Below are 22,182 nucleotides of genomic sequence, written 5' to 3'. Positions count from 1 at the left end.
CTGTCAAGTCATCACCTTTGGAGTATTGACATATGTGTATTAAGTACCTTCAAGTGAGTGGCATGTATAGGGACTTAGATTTTATGATAGATGTTGTTATGATCAGCCATATGTATTGGCTTATATTGATTCATTGTATATAGCATGATATGTAGCTTATAATGATTGTGGCTTGTAAGCCTAGTTATCCATGATAAGTTCTAATGCTTGTGATGCGATGATGTTTTTATGCTTGTGGGACATGCATGTTGGGTGTTAAGACATGTGTGTATGATAAATGTTTCATGACCAATCAAAATGGTTATAGCCATGAAGTAATTGTATGGTATAGAAACAAGACGATGATGATTGAACATGAATGCTTAATGTTTAAATAAGGTCACTCGACAAGGTCAATGAATATGGATTTATTGTGTCTAGACTTGATATTATATGAGTAGGTGAAACTTGTGTCTGATAGCACGTTAAAGTTGAGAATACACCTTAGTGAAGTATGCTAAATCATTAAAATGATGCCATGATGTATAACTTTGATGTGTGTAAAGATGTGAGGGATTAATGGTAACAAAAGGCTTGGAAAATAGCCTAAGTGTTAGCCATACGGGCAGAGACACGGCCATTTGTCTCAACCGTGTGGATGACCCGACCTAGCACATGGGTGTATGGCCCGGTCGTGTGGTTCGATTTGCATGATGACGTCATAAGCAGAGAGTTACACAGCCTAAGGACACAGGCGTGTCCCTATGTCCACACGGGAGTGTGTTTTGGTTTAGTCCCGAATCAATCTCGATGTGTGTTTTAGGCTTGTCAGACCCAAATAAGGGATGACATGCATGTGTTTGAAAATTTTTAAATTAAAAGAAATTTTCTGGTATGGTTTTTGCATGTATGTGTATGTTTAAGTCCGGTATTACCTCGTACCTTGTCCCGGCGTCGGACACGGTAAGGGGTGTTACATGATCTAACCTAGATGGAGAATTTGGAGGATCTCTCATATTTTATACATACGAATGAGCTCATAAAATCATTAAAGATATGGCTATGAATTCGTACATTTTGCCTAAAGAGAGATTTATGTGCAAATTGAAACCTCCAATGGCGAAAGTAGTGAACAAAGGGAACAAAGAGGATAGATTCGAACAAATTTTAGAAAAGATTAACCGTTTGGAGACGCTAGTCAAGCCAACGAGAGCAAAGCTATACTCAGAAAGCCGACCGGAGGAAGCAAGTTACGTAAAAAAAGGTTCATGACCCCTATTCAAATACTTATCTTCCTAGTTGGAGAGATCATCCGAACTTTGAATGGGGAGGTTACCAAGGAGATGCAAATCAAGCACGAACTCAAAAAATACCCTTTATCAAACTCCATTGTTGCAACAACGTACTGTGGGTAATGACCATATTGCATGTCGTCAAAGATTCAACTGACTAGAGGAGGAGATACAAATAATGAATACTGATATTCGATGAGTTCAAACAATATATGGACGACTCGAATCCTGAATGGACAACTTCAGTGATCAAATGAGCCAATTAATTACGATGCTCCAAAAACAAAATGGCCAGAGTCTCCCCAGTAACACGGAGAATAATCCTCGGAAAGATAGGTAGGAACACATAAAGGCAATCATGGTACAATTGAGAAAGGAATTGAAAATGTTCACCGGACACAACCATGAATAAGAAAAAGTCTCGAAAGAAGTCGACAAGACCATGAAGAAAGAGAAAGAAACCAAACACCAAGAACCAATCAAGAAGAACATCAAACGATACCCAATATAGTAATTTCAATTAAAAACAATAACAAAAGGTATATATGTAGGTACTCATAAGACACGAGAATAAGACAAATTGTGAGATCTAGAAAAAAAAAAGAAGGCAATTGGAAGAGCCAAGACGATTGTGAACAAAAATTGAAGTTGAAGGTAAAGTTTAAAGAATTGTTGGACACATTCGGTAGCACGACATTACATTAACCATTGAACTTTAATAATTTTGTGAAATTCTGCAATTTAGTTTCAATTTCTAGCTTATAGTGAAAATTTAAGATAATTAGGATGTAATTACATGTTAAGATAGATAGAACTCTAGTTTTCAGACATAATGGGACGAAATAAAGCTAAACGAGGATGAAAATGAACAATCGGAAGACATCGACACACCCTAAAGGGTTGGAAATAATGTCGTGTCGCACCATGCATAGGTTATGGTGACACATGCATTTCAAAGAAAGGGTATCTGATGTTAAAGGAATGTGTCATGCCACACACAAGTTGTGGCATGACATGAGGACTTCGGATATAAAATGGGTAATATTAGGGCATCGTGTCACACCACGCACAAGCTGTGGCACGACACCTTTGTGTTTTTAGTTGAAATTGGGCCATTTTAGGCATAAAGCCTGTCAAAATTCTATTTATAACCACTAGTTTTAGGTATAAAAAAATATAATCTAAAACACCCAAAGGAGAGAAAACATCTCTTTGGAGTTATCGCACGTTTTCCCTACCACTGAGCTTCGATTTTTCACTTTTTGAACTCTAATTCACCTATGTAAATGTTCATATCCTCTTTTCATTTTAGTTTTCACTTTTCATTTTGTTCCATTCTACGTTGATCAAGAACCAAGAATAGTGGACAACCGCTTGAGGTATAGTGTTCAAAAATTGTTTTTTACCATTTTTATTACTTGGGTTAGTTGTTATTTCACTTTAACTTGAAAATGGCACCAAGAAAACAACGATATTCCATTCAAGCACCAAGTAACCCCGAGGCCAATAACTTCCATAATATGGAAGTTGAAAGGTTCTTCTTTCAGATGAGTAGAGAATCGCTTATATAGTAATGTAGGTTCGATCACATTATGTCTGCTTGCGACAAGATTTGGATATTGTTTGAGCCCACTATTGGAATAATTGTTGCTCAACCCTGACCGAACCAACTAGTAACGTTATTGTATATGAATTTTATACCTCCCTGAAAGATAGGAAGAATCAGAAGCAAAAAGGAGATAATCACCCTATGACCGTCTAGGGCAAAGAGGTGTCGATTACAGCTCAAGATATTTGTCGATTCTACGATGCCCTGTATTATAACAATGATATTTTAAAGACCTTAGACTTATTTACGTTTGGGGATTTTAACATGGAGGGTATTATAGACTACTTGATGGAGGACCGTGGCGAGTAGACTCACTAAGCCAACTCTGAAGTACCATTGAAGTTTAGCACGAGCATCATGTTTAACACAACCATCATATTCCCGATGGTCAAGATGTGGATGCAGTTTATTTGCACCTGCCTCACACCAACTCATAATGCCTTTGACGTTACTGCCTATCGAGAAGTTCTGCTTTACTCGATTTTGCAGAGAGAAGAAATTTGCATGGGCCACTAGATATACTAGGAAATGCTTAAGTGCATACGATATCAAAAATAGAGTATGTACTTTCCGCATCTAATCACTGCCTTATGTTGCCAAGACGACATTCCCGTATCACTGATTGAGCCGTTTATGAGACCCACCAGGAGCGTGATTGGGGATAACTTATATGTCCAGTTGATTGAGTTCTAGGGCTAGCAAAATCATGAGAAAAAAGTCCAAACTAAACATATGAGTGACACTCAGGGGCCGAAGAAGAGGAAAGAGAAGGCACACACGAAGAGGATGAGTGGCCTCACGAATATGTCGATATCGGAGTGGTAGACCCGTTGGATGCAAGACATGAGAGACATTTTGATCTGCATCACGAAACAGAATGAGTGACCCATACCAGCGACACTCCTTGACAAGTGGTTTGACTTGTGGGTGCAAGATTTGCAGAATAAGGAACTCGAGGAAGGATCGAGCCAAATCATGATGAGTCAAGGGGCATTGAAGAAAAATGTCATGCACATAGGGTAGGGGTCATCTTTAGGCACTTTGCCATGAGGGCGAACATAGTACTTATGTAGTTCCCATAAAATGGAGTAGAGATAATAATCATTAAATTAAAATTTCTATTGTTGTAAGATGTTTTTAATAGGTAGTATAGTCCGATTTTAAATTGGTATTATTTAGATGTGTACATCTACTCAGTTCAACTATGACGCTTCGTACCCAGATTTGGCGAACGGGTCGAGTAGGGATGTTAAATTTTCGGTAATATCACCGTTCGCCAGTTGACCTTCCGAATCGGGGGTGTTACAAGTTCACTTTTTTTTTTATTTTCTTTTTTTCTCTCGAATTGTTCTTTTTCTTTTTCAATTTTTCCTTGTTTTTTTCTTTCTCTCGACCTCTCTTATTTTTTTTTACTCTCACTTTCTTTTTTTAACCTCAATTAATCTTTATATACTTGTTTTGGGTTTAAAAGTACAAGAGTGATAGACCTCTTTTTGACTTCAAAAGTGTAATTCCCATTCACTGGGTTCGAATTTCAGGTGCTACTACACAAAACTTAAGCATTAACAAAAGTAGTTTACAATTTCCTATTTCTTAAAACATGTTCAATGACATTTTAATTAAATACTTTTTACAAGAAAAAAAGGGAAGTATTTAAAATATTATTTGATTGCAACATTCTTGATATAGATCTTTACAATTTAGAAGTTTATTTATTACAGACTTAAAGGCATATTCAAAATAGTGCCACAAAATCCACTGTATGCATAATAGCCCACATCAACACCAACATGGCGTACTGGCGTTGTCCTTCCAAGCGAAGTCTCTTCCCAAATGCCTGAAAAGAAAATAGTAAATCTTGTAAGTACATGAGTACTTAGTGAGTTGAATCTTAACCATACCTTGATAGATGCTTCGTAATCTTGTAAAAACTACTACAAGTTAACCATTATTCTATGTCATTTATTTCGGCTAATACCATTACAATTTTATCATTCTCTTATATGCTCGTTATCATTCTCTTATCATACTAAGTCTTCTTTATTTGGTCAACTGAGAGATCCTTCCATTCAATTCCTAAATCTTTGGCCCTAGTAATTTCTTAGCAGTGTTGGAAAAACAGGTTTGAAAAATGCAACAGAAAATAAATTTAGGTAAAAACTAGAGTTTTAAATTTTTTTTCAAAACAAGATCTTAGTAGTAATATCTAAAGTAATAAACACTTAATCAAAATTGTACATTTTCGATTCGTTTAGGCTGAGTGCTTCGACAGAGTAGTCTTCTTCGCTATCCTCAAGCTCATGTCTGCCAAGTGTGGGCTCGCTTCGAATCAGAAAATGTTTCACAAAAATTACCAGTAGGGTCATTTTCTAATTTCTCTAAATTTTTTGGTCAAGTTGTAAATCAAAAAAATATCTCTGGAAATTTTCTGGAATAATCTCTTTAAAGAATTTTCTTTTTACAACTTTCTCTTGAATTCAGGTGTGTGTAAATAATGACCCAATGCTCTCTTTATATAGGGAGAGTTTAGAAAGTTCAACTATGATTAAACTTAATCACATTAATATTAAATTAATATTAAGATAATCACTTCAATATTAAATTAATAAAATACTATTGAGATAAGTATTAAATTTAATTTAATATTAAACTATTAAAATAATATTATTTTTGAAATCTAGTAGAGTTCTAGTAGGAGTGTAACTCTTCCACTGCTCAACCACCGACGACCAACCGTCGCCATGTCTGGGGATGTAGGTGCGACACCCTTATAGCACCCTGAGCCAGTTCGGTCCAGGTCAATGACAACCCAATCAGTCCGATCTAGCCACCGGTAGGACCGTCAGCTCAGTTTCATATACCGATCCCAATTCTTTAATCAAATTCTCTAGTTGAAAAATTCTCACGACCATCTAATTTAATTTCATATCGAATAAATCGACTCAATTAAATTATTCCTAAAGTCGTAGAATTTATTTCTGATTCAAATGTAGTCCGATCGAGCTTTTGTTGAGCTAGCGGAGGGACCAATCAGACATATACAATTAGGCTCTAGTGAATACAATTATGTCCAGAAGTATCGTTTCGATAATTTGCAATTACTTAATCATGGAGACAGTCCATAATAAGTACCATGATTGAAAACTCTTTATTCTATACTTTTTATGAAAGCTGTAATAGCCCATTTTTAGTCATATTGGAACAGTGATTTCGGGACCACAAATTCAAGGTCAAAATAATTATTTTATTATTATTTTAATTTTTACAGCATGATAAAATGATTGTGTGAAAGTTTTGTTCAAAAATTTTATCATTGGAGTGTTTAAGTTGATAAAAAGGACTAAATTGCATAAAGTGAAAAATTTAAATTCTATAAGAAGAAAGTATCAAATTGCTATGGATTATTGATATATATGGCCTTAAATGATAATTAAACCATTAATAGTGGTAATGGACATTTATGGACATCATTAGTATGATTTACTTAAGGTTATATTAGTAAATTATTAAATAAATCTAAAATAAGTAAAACCAAAATCCAATTTATTTGTCCATCTTCTTCCTAGTGCCGAAACTTGAAGAGAAGAGAAACCATTTTTAGGGTTTGAAGCATTCAGTCACTTGCTAGCTTAATTGTAAGTTCGTTTTTGTCTCGTTTTTAATGATTTCTATGTTTTGAAATCGTTGCAGCTTAGTTTAGCTAGCCCAGGGACTATTTTGCAAATTTATTAAAGGTTTAGGGTTTTACCATTGATGAATCTATGTGTATTTTGATGTTTACTGGTAGAAAATGCATAGTTGCTATTAAATAAAAACATTTGTAAAGTGATTTTTAGTAAAATGTCCAATTAGGGATTAAATTGTGAAATGTGTAAAATTCATGGTTAAATTGTGAAATAAATGAAAAAATGGGCTGTTAGGGACCTAATTGAAATTCATCTAGCATGGGTTTTGGCTGAATTGCATGAAATTGTAATTTTATGAAATAGGGACTAAATTGTAAAAATGTTGAAATGTTAGGGGAAAATTGTTAAAGTGCCTTAATATGTATTTTGGACTAATTTGAATAAAGAGATTATGTATTTTGGACTAATTTGAATAAAGAGATTATTAATAAGTTAATTTTTATTACATTTTGATCAAGAAAGGCGAAATACGAATTTAGATTGGGGGAAGAACAAAGTTTCGGATTAATCGACTTAATTCACTGTTTTTGCATTCGAGGTAAGTTCATATGTAATAAGCATTTCTATAATTGTGTTTTAAATATTTGATATTGCATAAATTGTAAACACGACCTTAAGGACACATTCGACGATAATTCGGCAAGTGTGAAGTCTCGGTTGAACCTTAGGAATAGTTTAGGATACAAATGGCATGTCATTAGGGGTTATGTGATTTGGGTGTTGGTCCGTACGTCCTATCGGTGGCTAAGTCATCCGGCATGTGTTGCGGATACTTGTCAGCTTATGTGAGCAGCACCGTGTAGCTTCGTCATGACCGTTAGCTTGTGTGAGTAGACCCATTGATAGCTCTAGTGTGAGCATTATATGTGATACGAGATTGAGATAGCTTCGGCTATATATGTGGCACTTAGGGTGCAAGTTTCCCGAGTATCCGATAGTATTCTGAATGGTTTAACGGGTAAATCAATGATAAGGATGAGCATGAGATCGATATAAGTCTGTACAGGTATGTACAAGAATTGTATAAGTATTGAATCGATGAAATTTGAGAAGTCCATATTTAATCTTGAGAATGAACATGTGAAAGGTTTGTGAATCATTAAGAATAATGTGATGTTATGCTATGTTATGTTTAATGCTTAGATTGTATTTAATGATAAGTTAAGTTTATTATCATATGAGCTTACTAAGCTTCATAGCTTACATTGTTTATTTTTTTTCGTGTTTTATAGAAATCAAAGCTAGCTAGGATTTGGGAATCGTCAGAGACTTCATCACACTATCCAACTATCACTTTGGTACTTTTGAACTTAAGTATTTGAGTATATGGCATGTATAGGTACTTTGGTCATTTTGGTATAAGTGTTGTTAATGAATTTAGTCATTTGAAATGGCTTGTAAATATTAAGAGTTTGGTTTTGTATATAGCCATGAGAGTTGGCTTAATTTGGTTGGTTTGGTTGTGTATACATATGTGCATATGGTTTTGGTTATGTGTTTAATGATGGATATGTTATGTTTGTTGATAATTGGTAATTAGAAATACAAATGGTTGAGATTTGAGTTTGTTATGTTTGTGAATTTAGGTAAAATAATGCATGTTTAGAAAATGACCATATTGTTGATTTGAAAAAGTGAATTTTGGTATGGAATTGGATGGCACATTGTGAGATTGTATATCTTGTATTTGTTGGTGTCAGAAATGGTATGAAATATGCTTGGTTGAGGTTGATTAAATGCCTATTATATGCTATGATTTGGTGTCATATGGATTGATGTTGGTGTTGGGTGGCAAAATAGATTGGTAAATAGTTTATTTTTGTCTACATGGGTAGAGACACGGGCGTGTGTCTCAGCCGTGTGCGACACATGGTTATGTTACACGGCTGTGTGTCCCCTGGTGTTGAAATAAAAATCAAGTCAGCATGCTCCACATGGCCTATCACAAGGGCATGTGACTTGGTCATGTGACATAATTCAGTATACCCTACAGGTTTGGCACGACCTAGCACACGACCTGGCACACTGGCTAGTCACACGGGCGTGTGTGGTGGCCGTGTGACCCCAGTCAGAGAGTTACACGGGGCCAAAAAAATGCTGGGACATGGCCATGTGATCCTATCTCGAATGTCCACATGGCCAGTGACACGGGCGTGTCTTTGGCCGTGTGAGACACATGGACAGACCACATAGGCGTATGTCCCCCGTATTTTGCAAAATTTTCTAAGTGATTCAAAAGTTCCCTAAATTATCGGTTTAGTCCCGAACCACCCCAAATGCATGCTTTAGGCCTCGTAGGCTTATAATAGGGATGATATGTATGTTGTTGAATGATGATTATTGGGACTTCAAAATGTATGTGTAATTGTATAATATGTTTGGTAATGCTTTGTAACCCTATTCCAGCGTTGAATACAGGTGAGGGGTGTTATAAAAGCAATTCATCCAACTGTTTTGTCCAATGACCTCGTCATGTGTGTGTCACCCTCATATGGTATCCTTGATTCCTTTGAGTTAAATTCATTCACTCAATACAATCATATTTTATCTCATTGTCGTCATTGTGTCTTCTTAATGATTAATATATCACTATCAATAAATGACTGTGATAAATTGCTCGTTCGAGAACAAGCAACCCGTGGCCACGTTCCATATTTATCAATCCATACAATGCCAATGAGAGGATATCATTAACTCTTTAATTGAGCTATGAATTCCACTTTTACTAGTAAAACCATGTCATACACAAGTCATATACCCAACATACCGGCTACGGGCTCGATCATCTTTAGAGCATAAACCTTCACTTATATCAAAGCACATGAGTTGCATACAAATGGTCAGTGACTAGCTCAGGATTTAGGTAAATCACACCATGAATGTTACAAGTGAATTAATTCATAAATGTATTCAAAATTAATTCATCTTGGTTCCAATCCAATGTATCATTCTACCAATGAATACATCTATGTCTCTACTCATGGAGTCAACTAGTCCAATAGCTAAGACTAGTCATCTCTCCAATTGGAATTGTAGACGACATAATAATCCTTCTTAGTATTTAAATCAAATGCTCATTTTGATTCTTTTACGAGATTACGAACTCATTTAGTTTATCTATTGAAGTAAGTTGTCTTTCTTACAATGTAAATGTTCTTTACAATGCCACTTATCTTAGTATGAGCTTTAGACAATCAATGAGCTAATATTTGCTTGCCACAATTTTGGTATGCATGCAAAATATAAAAGATAGAAAATACAAAAGACATAATGGTGAAATGTGAAATTAAATTTATTTATTTATTCATCGTTCAAATAAATAGAAAATAGTTACATGTTTACTACAATATAGGCATATTTCCCAACAACCAGAACATATCCTCAGAGTCCACTTCCAACAACCCGTGTCTTAACCCTTGCACTTATTTCAACAGATGTTCACTGACATTATCATGGGTGGAAACATATAAGTTTGGTGAACACTTACACAAAATTTAATACCATTAATTCACACTCAAGCGTACCCTGATTTAGTACCACCCATTTTTTCTACTGATAGATCACAACATAGTCTATTCAGATGGAAGCCATATCGTGTTATATCATAAACCCATAATTCAAGATAACATTGACTCATATCAGATTGATTTTAGATGAAGATACAATACCACTCATCTTACATACTTACAGATCATAATGACATATACTCTTCTTAACATATCGATAACATCTCTTTTCATAGAAACCTTTAAGATTTTTTCAACTATTAACCCAGAGCATATCAATGTCTTATCTTGGTTATCCTTATTCTAGAACTAATAGAATTTACTCATATCTTACCATAAAGATAGTCATTCAAATTCAAGTCTTACCCGACAATCTTATCAATCCACACAACATAGGCTTAACAGAACACGCCATATAGGCAGTCATAGAGAGTATGCCACCAAGTCGATCCATCCAGATTGTCGATAAGGCATTCCTTTCAGAGTGTGCCACAAAGCCATTCCTTTCAAAGTGTTCCAAAAAGGTTAATAGGATGCCACATAGGCATCCTAAAACTGCCGTGTTTGCGGTATGAATTTGCCTAAATCACATTGAGTGAGGTTTGTCCATCATTGCCTTGGGACACACAGAGAACCCCATTAGATAAGATGTTATTCAACAGATCTTTTTCAAAGTATGCCATGGCTATGGACATAGACTTTTTCTTTCAAAGTTTTGTATTAGAGCTCGTGTTTACAGTCCTGATGGACTTCCTTATTAACCATCGCGGTGACTCGACTCACCTTACCAACACTATGAATAGACACATCCCAGACCCAAGATTTCATAAGTTCATGACACTCTTCATACATCCCATAAATCTTATTTTCAAGCAGACTGAATTATATCTTAATCTAATCATAACCTTATTCCTATAGTTGTATAAATATCAGATTCATACTATATTATCCATGATTTCCAGATTCCAAATTGCTCACTTTTTTTTGGTGAAAAATGAAACTTACAAAACTAAGTTACAAGATTGGGAAATAAAATACAAAAATTCTTCTTTTTATCAGCTTTGATGAGTGCTGAGACTGCTTCTGAAGGGGTTTCAATTAGTTGTAATCCTCCTTTTCTCCAAAAGCCAATTTGGCTATAAAATCAGCACTTTGATTTTGCTCACTAAGAATGTAGCGTAGGAGCCAATTGCTTTCTTGGGATAGGATGAGGTGTATCCTTCTGATTAGAGCTGAGTTTGAGGTCTTCAAGACACTTCTGTGAATAGCTTTAACTGCCTCTAAGTTGTCAGATTGAATTACAACCTTGGCATCGCCTCTTTGCTAGATAAGTTTTAGGTCATCAAGATTACCCCAAAGTTTCGCATCAAGGATCAAACAATTACCTAGGTATTTGTTGTAACCTAGGATCCACTCCCCATTTTTTTCGCGCAGCACTCCCCCTGCAGCAGCAACCCCTAAGTCCACTCGAACGGCCCCATCTATGTTGAGGTAAATCCACTCTTCTGCCAGTGGTTCTCCACGAGTCGACTGGATTTCAACATCCGCAACCTGTTTGCTTGCCTAGGAAAAATGCTTGGCCAAAGGCACTGAGGTTTTAATTATCTCTTCTGGGCTCCACGATCTTCCTTGAAAAATGAAGAGGTTAAAATTCTTCCATAGGCGCCAAGCCAATAGTTTGAAGAAGCACGCCCAACTAGTTTCCCCACTGTAGAAATTTGGGTTGACCTATAAATTAAGAGACAACCATTTGTGTAGAGTGTTAGAAAAAAGTTAAACTATTGAGTTCTCAAGATTACCTATTTCCAAACTTCTTTAGCTAATATGCAGTTTCAGATGACATGTAAGATATCCTCTGATGCATGACCACAAATTGGGCAAGAATGGTCCTCTGCTAAACCATGCCTATCTCTTTCCGCATTGGTAAGGAGTCTTTGCTTAAGAACAGTCCAGAAGAAAAAACGAACTCTTTGTTGTCCTAAAAGTTTTTGCGCTTTCTTCCAAAACTCATATTTGGGATTCCAAGACTCCTCCCTCAATATTTTAAAAGCATTTTTTATGCTAAAAGCTCCAGTTGAAGTATGACGCTAGGATAGTCTGTCAGGTCCTTCAAGTGGATGTGGAGGTGGGATGCCCTTGATATGGCAAATGATCTCTTTTAGTATCTAAGCCTGCAGGAGGTCAAAATCCCAATTGTTATCCTCTGTGGTCAATTCTCGAAGTAGACTATCAGGACTAATATTAACGTGAGCAGGAACATAATTGATAAAGGGGCCAACATTGGGAATCTGAGGGTCCTTCCATCACTGGATTTTGTCCCATTACCGAATGACCATATGATGTTTTCGCGCAAGAGGACCCAAACTTTTGAAAGTGACTTCCAAAGGAATGTGTTTCGAGCCCACTCAATGCTATCATGTAAAGAATCGTCCAACCCATATTTTAATCTGATGTAGTTTAGTATGAACAATATATATATGCAAAACTTGGAGTAGAGTCTCACCTAACACTCACTTACAAATGCTTTGCTCCAAACCAATCATCCATCAAGCAAATCAGTAGCAAATATTGCCACAGAACATAGAAACACCATTAAAATTTATTCACATACATTTTACCATCATCATTAACATTGGAAATCCCCATGCAAAACCTTATATCTTTATCTTACTGTTCAACTGCTTCTAATGGACTTACTCTTTCAAAACTCAACATGTAGAGTCATATAACTTACCTAGACATATAGTAAATACTAATAAGATCCAAAATTACTGTTTTCAACTTAAAGGAGAAATAAATGCTTTTGGTTCCAAAAAGAATAAGATAGTATCATTTTAAAAGAAGGAAAAATAAGAACAATTCTCCATCTCTAATCTTATACATATATAAATAGTCTAATCTCACTTACAATAGCTCAACATGTGTCATCTGAATTCAGAGCTTGTCTTTTATAATGACCTACAGAATCTGAGAATGAAATAAATGAAAAATAAAATATTACAATATTTGATAATACAATCCCGTTGACTCCTAATTAGATTACTTTGTATCATAACTTGAACAATATTTCAAACATATAGGCGTACTATACTTCTGGCATGAACTCATACCATAACTACATTTTTACTATGATATTATCATAATTCAATTAACATAGTAATCTGACATAAAACCATCATTAAATTAAATGTTTATTGGAATAAACCCATCCTATATGCCCAATAGAAATATTTAGGCGAACACTACTTCGCCATACAAACTATTTTGAGACTATGAGCCAAAACTGTAACACCCCGTACCCGAGTCCGTTACCGGAGTCGAATACAAGGTGCACACAGACTTAACTTAATTGTTTTCACAGTCCATAAAAAAAAATTTCCAGACAAGCTGGTTACTGCATCACTTTCGCCTTAAAAATCATATCTGGAGTTTCAAAACTCAAAAATCAGTTCCGTAATTTTTCCCTGAAACTAGACTCATATGTCTATCTACAGATTTGTTTCTAGAATTTTTGGTCAAGCCAATTAGTACAGTTTATTAGTTAAAGTCTCCCATGTTACAGGGGTCGACTACACTGACCTTCGTGCGTTACAACTTGAATATCTCCCTGTGCAGGGATTCAATACTGATGCCATTTATTTCTATAGAAACTAGACTCAAAGAGGAATCTATACATATATGGTATGACTCCTAATTATCTCTGGTTAATTTATAATGAATTTCCAAAGTCGGAACAGGGAATCCAGAAACTGTTCTGGCCCTGTTTCACGAATACTTAAATATCTCTCAATATACAACTCATATGACCGTTTCATTTCTTCCATATGAAAGTAGATCCATCAAGGCTCATTTACATAATTTATTCACTATTTAATTCCACTCCTGATAATTTTTAGTGATTTTTCACATCTACACCACTGCTGCTGTCAGCATCTATTACTAAAACAAACCATGCCTATTTGATGACTTTCCCTTCATTTAACTAATAATTCATCATGCATGTCCCAAATTATAACCATGATTTGTGTCCAAACATCGCAAAACCAATTCCAACCGAACATTTACGCCATTTTCGCATGGCTAAAAGTTTACATACCAAATTTCAATAAAGCATAACAGCCTATACATGCCGAAATGTACTCCTAGACCAACTACGAAGAAAATACCAAAAGTTGTTAGCCGGTGTGATGACTTCGATGACGGTCCCGAATACGCAAAAAGTCGAGTCCAAGAAACCTAAAATAGGTGACAAGCAAACACCGAATGAGTATATAACTCAGTAAGTCATAAGCAATGCACTACCAACCATTAATAGCATTATCGCAAGAGGAAACAAAATGGAACGAGGCTAATTACTCCATTCAAACCGAACTATACCATAGTTCCTTAGACCTTTCGATTCAATCTCATACCAAGTTACACATTCACATTCCATATACTAATCAATAGGATATTTGAAGCATTTTTATACACCATTTTGTTTTCGTTACATTCATACATCTTCATGGCTTTTCACTTATTCCACGATAATTCTTATGTACGTGACTTCAATTTAAATTGTCACATAGGTTCGAAACTTACCAAGCTCAACTCCAAATATAAACATAGCGTCTATTAGTCATGAACTCAAGGTACTTACCCGATCCGCTGTCCGTGATCGACTCAATAATGTCGCACACTCAGTGTCAATAGTGATTCAAAAGCATATAGTGAGTCCGCACACTTAGTGCTATATAATCAACTCGCACACTTAGTGCTATATGATCAAACTCGCACACTTAGTGCTGTACAAATTTTAAACCCGCACACTTATTGTCATTCTCATGATCACAAATGTTTATACCCGCACACTTAGTGCCGAAATCAACAACTCAATACATCTCACCTCTTTTCTTTTCATTCAATACTTTCATCACCACATACATACATGTATATAAATTTATCATTCCTTTCGGCATAATTACATAGACATTATGTCTATTTAAATCAATACAAAATATATGCTTAGTGACCTACCTTGTGTGGTGTAAAATAATTCCAAGTCGGCTACTCGATGACCTTCGATTTCCCCTTGTTGGACGCCTCTCCTTTAGGATCTTGAGCTTAAACAAATAAATTAACTCATTCAACCGCTTTGCTACACATATTGATATTCACAATTTAATGATTTTATGACATACTGAACGGCATGGTAAAATTTTTATCTTGCTACCTCATGCTCTTAGCTATTCGGCTCATAACCATATGCTATAGCCCTACTATCAATAATCCAATCACACATGCATATATATATATATATGGCCGAATGTACAAAGCATAGACTCATCATCACCTATGCTCTTAATTTGATGGCCTAATATGCATACATGTATATACACTATTAATCAATCACTAACATTGCACTTCACCTTAATAGCTAGCTTAGCAACCCTCGATTTAACACATAGTTGTTCATAACACAACTTAAGCATACTCTCCATTCCATCAATTCCAAAACTTAATGTCTTACTCAAAAATGCTAAAAAGAAAATCCAAGAGTCATCAATCCACCATTACATGTATCATTAACAAGCTTCATATTTAGCATGCAATGACATTAATACAAAACTACCTTGGCCGAATATCATCCCCATGATATAGCAAAGTTTTGAACCATGGACTAATTAGAACTCAAGCTAGCAACTAAGAACATGCATGAATCTCATGGCACAACCTCAAACATACCTTAATCTAGACACAAGTATGGCCAAACCTCCTCCTAATCCTCTTCCAAACCAAGCATGAAGCAAGAACCCTTCCTTCTTCCTTAGAATTTCAGCTCAAAGAAATGAAAAAAGATGAACAACAAATTTTTTCTTCTCTTTCTTCAACTCACGGCAAGGGGAAACACTCACCATTCTCTTTTTTTTTTTTGTTCCTTTCATTATTAAATTCCCATGCTCATTATTTTATTTTTTTCTTACATACACCATTGTCCCAACATGTTTTATGACATGTTTTTACCCATAATCCCTTGTCATGGCCGGCCACTAGCTATTAGGGGGGGAAATTTGACATGCAAGTCCCCCCTTTTGTTTACATGCACTATTAGGTCCTTATAGATTAGCCTATCACATTTCAAAAGTGTCACACAAGTCCTAATAACTGAATTCACATGCAATCGACTAAATCGAAGCTTGAAATTTTCACACATTCATAAATACATATTCTAGACAATAAATATTACGTTCAAACATTTTGGTGACTCGGTTTAGCGGTCCCGAAACCACTTCCCTACTAGGGTCAATTTTGGGCTATCACAAAAACCTTGAATCTGCCAAAACTAGGGTGTTACAAAAGGAGTAACGATTGGTATGTCTGTAGTGAAAGACATGTCTATCGTATTTCCATGGTCTACGTAAGAGAATGTGACCAGCTTGCATTGGCAACATGTCACATAGAACCTTGTCTTTATATTTCCTAACGGAAAATGTCACAAAGACTTGCTTATTTACCTTAACTGCTCCGTAATCATTCAACCATTGTATCTTGTGTTGTTTTGGATGCCTCAAAGTTTGTAATTCAACTTTTCCACCATGGTTGTGCTCGCCACATGCATATAGCATCCACTGTCAATAATCATACTAAATGTATTGTCGTTGATGTGGCATCTTATGTGAAAGATGTTTTCTCGTTGTAGTTCTTCTTCCTTGACTTGCATGTTTAAAGCCCTTCTTGCAATCAAAAGTTCTTTTTGTTGCACATTAAAAGCTATTGGTGGTTGCCCTTTTTTTGACCTTCCTTTCAATTTGTCCAACCTTTCATGTAGTCGTTTGAATCAGACCTTATCATTCATCTTGTCTCTCCCACCAAAGCTTGCATTTGTAGATTGGAAACATCACCTAGCTTTGTACTTGCTCTTGTGCCATTATCACTACAAAAAATAAATTATTAGTAATAAAATTCCTCACCATACTCCCTCACGTGATAGCACTCAACTTGATGATAACACTCACACTCGTGTTTTCACTAAAAATTTGGCTTTTTTTACCCTATAATAATTTTACTTGCTCTTACTTTTTTCCACTCGTAGTTCATTATTTGTATTCTTTATTGAACTTAATTGAACCAGAAAAAATTCTTGTAACTTAAGATAACTTCAACAAACACTTGCAAGAAATGAGAATAAAAAGAAAGCTCAAGATAAGATAAAAACACACGTTGTAATGATGAATTTGAATTTTTTTTAAAAATCTTCAAATATGAAATTTTCTTTTCTTTTTAATAATCATGTATGACTCCTTTTTTTAAATATGTTTTCTTTTATTAATAGATATAACAACAATAAAATTAAGATAAATAAAAACTTTATTTATAAATCTAGCTCTGATACCAAATGATGTGGTCGACTAAACAAATTGAACCTTAAAAAGAACAGTGAAACTAGAACTCGAATTAGAGACACAATTTGTTGCCTGGATCATCTAAAACAGATTGAAAAATATAAAGAAAAGGACTTTGACCCAATGTCTAGTTAGATTTCAAACCAGAGGCATTAAGTAGAACTTTTGACCCAAAAACCTATAATAGATCACAAACCAATAGTGTAAGAAGGAATTATTGTCGCCACACTCAAGATAGGTAGAAGGTGAGTGATAAGACATGGGTGAACACCAGAAGAATCAATCTTGATAAGTTTGAAAGTTCATTAAAGAACTAAAGAGAAAACTATCTCAAATATATTTCAAGTTAAATAATTCATTAACCTTTTACACATGCATAGTTCTTCTATTTATACTTGGAACATCCCTCCAAGAATAGGAATGACCAAAAATTTTGACCATAAATGTATCCATGAACTCGACCATACATTGAATCTTTAGGTTCGTGGATGAAAGTACATGTATCTTCCTATGCGATGTATCTTCAAGTACATGTATCCTTCGAGTTCATGAATCCTCCGATGCAATGTATCTTTAAGTACATGTATGATCATTAATACATGTACATTCACTTGACCTTCCACTAGTGCATCCAAGGTAGGAGAATGGTCACACATGTATACATTGGTTGTGTTGAACCTAAAAAGAGACGAGTGGCCAAACATGCATGAACCAAAACCATACAATGTATCTAAGGCAAATGAATGGTCGATTATGCATGCATCTTGTTGGCCGGCCATCTAATGTATCTAAAGTAAGTTTAATGTGTTAAATAAAAACTAAATACAACTATTAGTATGCTAAACATAAAAGGGGATGAATCTTGGAAGCTTGATTGCCAATTTGGAAGCTAAACAACCACCTCAATAATGTTGACTAAACATTGGTATTCATTTGGCCCACATTTAAATTTGGTTTTCTTATTATCGCCCCAAATACCTTGAACTAGCCCACCAAGTGCCTCCTTGGACCGTTTAGCCCTAGCCCTTCTATTCAGCCTACTTGGTATTTGTAATGGGTCCCTTGTGTTTGAAAATGATCCACATCCAATTGGCCCAATTACATTCAGTTCATTTGTAGCTTTCAAAGAGTCTTTATTATTCAACTCATGTATTGCTCTCATGCTCACATCAAATCATATCAATGCCTTTTGAATCATTGATTTTAAAGCTTACTAGACCTTATTATATGTTTGAACTTGGAAATATGGTTTGATAGGTTAAGATTGGTGAATTGCTTGAATGAGTTAGGTTTTGATCATGTGTTTGGTGTCAATTTAACATGGATTGTAAATGTGTTGTAAACTTAAATTGGTATGGTTTGGTATAATTTGATGCATGGATGAAATCGGTTTAGGTATGTGGTTGTAAAAATGTGTTTGATTGGAAGTATTGAATGTGTACCAAAGTGATTCTTGCCAAAATAGGGGTGATGTTGCAACTACAAGTCCCCACGACATACATCGAAAGTGAATGACATCACAACGTCAAGATTTTTTGAAGTTGAGGCGTAACTCATTGACTTATGATATCATGACATGAAAGCCATGATGTCACAAAGTCAATTCGTAGATTTTGAAAACTTTAGAATTGAGCCCTTAATCGATCTTAGGTTAGTAAAAGAGCTTTCGTAAGCCTATATAAGACTAAAAAATGTTTTGTATTATATTGAAAGTATGCTTTACACTAATGAGCATGCTAGAATGACTGAATTGTATTAAAGTTTGTTGTAGTTGCTCAGGCAATGAATATGACATCTTGTAGCTCAGACCTGGTGATCAGTCGGGCAAGGGGTGTTACAAACTAATAGCAAAATTTAACCATTTATATGGTTTAAATATGCCAAAGGTATATGTACCTTTTCGAAATTTAAAATTTAGTCCCTATACTTTAATTTTGAGACATTGAATCCTTGTATTTTTTATTTAATAGTCTTGATCAATCCATTAAATTTTCCGTTAAACTTAATAATGTCAAAGGTAAATTGACTTTTTTAGCCCTCAACTTTTATATTTTTTGTCAATTTAGTCCTTACCCTTTAAAAGTACATAAAATTTTAAATTTTTTTTCATATTTTAAATAAAAACATAAAAAATATTATTTTTTAAATAAAAAACAAAGTTATGAAAAATAAAAACTCTTTAAAACTAAAAATAAAAAAATTAAAATATAAACAAAAATTCCAAAATTCAATGTTATCTAAATAGCCCAGTTGGATCGGGACTTGGTTGGGCTATCAGTCAAGTGAGAGGTGAAAATCAGTTTGCTTGCGAATCGATACTGACTGGTTGAACTAAGCTGAAAATATCGATTGAATTGATTTCCAATTGGCCTGACCAATTGGTTCCAAAACAACCAATTCGACCGATTCAAAGAAAATAATTATTAAAAATAAAAATATTATAAATGATAAAACCGGTTCAACTGTTAGTTTAATAGATTTTTAGCTTGATTAAACCAATCCGTACAGTTCACATGTTAACTAGTTTTTAAAATTTTTAAACTTTTTAGCCCTCAACATTAACATTTTTTGTCAATTTGGTCCATAAAATTAAAATTAATTTTTCTTTTTTAAACAAAAATAAAAATTTAAAAATATGAAAAGTAAACTCTTTAAAATTCAAAAATAAAAAAAGAAATACTTTTTAAAACTATTTTGAAAATATAAAATTAGAAATTCAATGTTGCCTAAATCAAACTAAACCAATTAGATTAAGAACCAATCGGGATATTGGTCCAGTGAGATGTAAAAAAATATTAGTTAACCCACAAACCGGTACGGACTAACTGAATCAGACTAAAAAACCAGTTGAACCAGTAGTTGAACTGATTTTTACATATTTTTAATAATTTATTTACTTTAACTGGTCAAACCAGTAATTATGGGAACTAATTGGTCAGACCAGTTCGAAATCAATTTAGCGGTTGATTCAACTGATTATTTTAGCTTAGTTCAACTACTACATATTGGTTTACGGATGTTTCCTAGTCCGACTAGTCAGTCTAGTCTAATTTAGACAAAATTGAATTTTGGAATTATAACACCTTAAATCCGGCCTAGACATCCAGACGAAGTCTAGAGGCTTACATCATCGACTTTATACATACACATTTATAACGTAGTCAAAATTACCATTCAACATATAATATCAAACACAACGATTAACTAAATATAGAATCTTCCCAAACATCATAATATCATAGAATATCAAAATCCCTACTAGGAGTATTTAAAGGTAAGATAAAAGCTTGATCGAGCTTTCGTAATGCTGACTCGTTCAAGTCTAAGAACCACCTAAAATCCAATCAAAAACAAAATGAGTTGTGAACTCAGTGCATAAAAGACGTTTGTTCAATTAGAACACATTTATAAAAAAGTTCCCAAATCCCAAGGTTTGGTTTAGTAACAGAAGCAATTTCAGTTCATATTTAGAACAGATCAATTGCATATGCAGAAGCAATTTCAGTTTCAGAAACAGAACATGACAGATTCAGATGCAGATATTCCTACCCCACTCCGCTACACATCGTCTTTGGCCATCCCAACACACCATCAAGGGCATTCAATGCCCAATCAAATCTACACACCATAGAATGTATGTCAGACATGTTTACTAAGACGCAGTTTAGCTACTAGATCGAAATGTGACAAAGCACCAGGTTTAGAATTATACGCATTATGGCTTAGCCACTAATTCAGAGCAGATTACTTCATTCTTCACAATATCCCAACTCATGCAAACGCATAATTTAATTATCCACAATATGTGTTCAGTCATTCTAAATTATTTCACAATTAGATAGTATAGTTCATTATTAGAAATAACTATCACAGTACATATACAATTATGTTATTCATATATCAGTCACAAAGCATAAGAGAGTTCTCGTACAATCAAATTTAGATCATTCATACATTGAAGAGGTCAATATTAGTGTTTGGCAACACTCACAACCTCAAAAACAGGATTTGTGCCCTATTTATATGCCACACGGCCTGGACACACACTCATGTCCTTGCCCGTGTAGCTCTAAAACATAAATAGTGAGTTACATGGCCTGGACACATGACCTGAGCACGCACCTATGTCCCTAGATGTGTGGTCCTAAGTCACAAACAGAGAGTTACACGGCCTAGACACACGCCCGTGTGCCTCCAAATCAATGAACAGTTTGTTACACGGCCACCCATACGGCCTGGGCATACGCCCATGTGCCTAGCCTTATGGCGTTGACCGCCACATTTTTCTACTTTCAAAATTCAAAAAATTTAAGGTTTTTGGCACGTACCTGAAGAGATTTTAAAGCGAGAATAGTGTAGAGAGTGTCTCCAAAGCCTAAAAAAATTCTACAATCACTCAATCAACCAAAATTAATGACATCGAAGTACAAATACACACAGAAATTTATGTCGAAAACTTCGACATGAAAACCTTCAACGGAATCGACACTTACCGAAGCTTAACTGAAATTACTTGAATTGTCCTATTGAGACTCGTTCTTCCAACTCTTATTCCTAAAATAAGGAACCAACATCGCTTAATAACGAGAACTCATCCATTATCGTAACCATCAACAATCCAAACCATTTTTCTTAGAACTTTAACAAATTAACACAATTAACATCACAGAGGGCTAACGCATATGATAGGACTCGAACTCGAGACCAGGTAGAATACAGATGCTTAAC

General features: G+C 34.9%; 1 protein-coding gene across 1 annotated transcript in view; it reads left to right on the top strand.

Annotated features, from left to right (window-relative positions):
- The first annotated feature begins 1,035 nt into the window (after positions 1-1,035).
- The window catches only part of LOC128285417 (uncharacterized), a 62,833-nt gene continuing 41,686 nt past the window's right edge, over positions 1,036-22,182 (top strand). Inside the window, exon 1 of the mRNA XM_053022913.1 lies at positions 1,036-1,243. Coding sequence (XP_052878873.1) covers positions 1,036-1,243 — 208 coding nt within the window. The remainder of the gene's footprint in view (positions 1,244-22,182) is intronic.

The sequence above is a fragment of the Gossypium arboreum genome, chromosome 12 (genome assembly GCF_025698485.1).
Source record: "Gossypium arboreum isolate Shixiya-1 chromosome 12, ASM2569848v2, whole genome shotgun sequence".
Lineage (NCBI taxonomy): Eukaryota > Viridiplantae > Streptophyta > Magnoliopsida > Malvales > Malvaceae > Gossypium > Gossypium arboreum.
The sequence above is the reverse complement of the archived record's forward strand: the minus strand, read 5'-3'. Positions and strand labels throughout refer to the sequence as shown.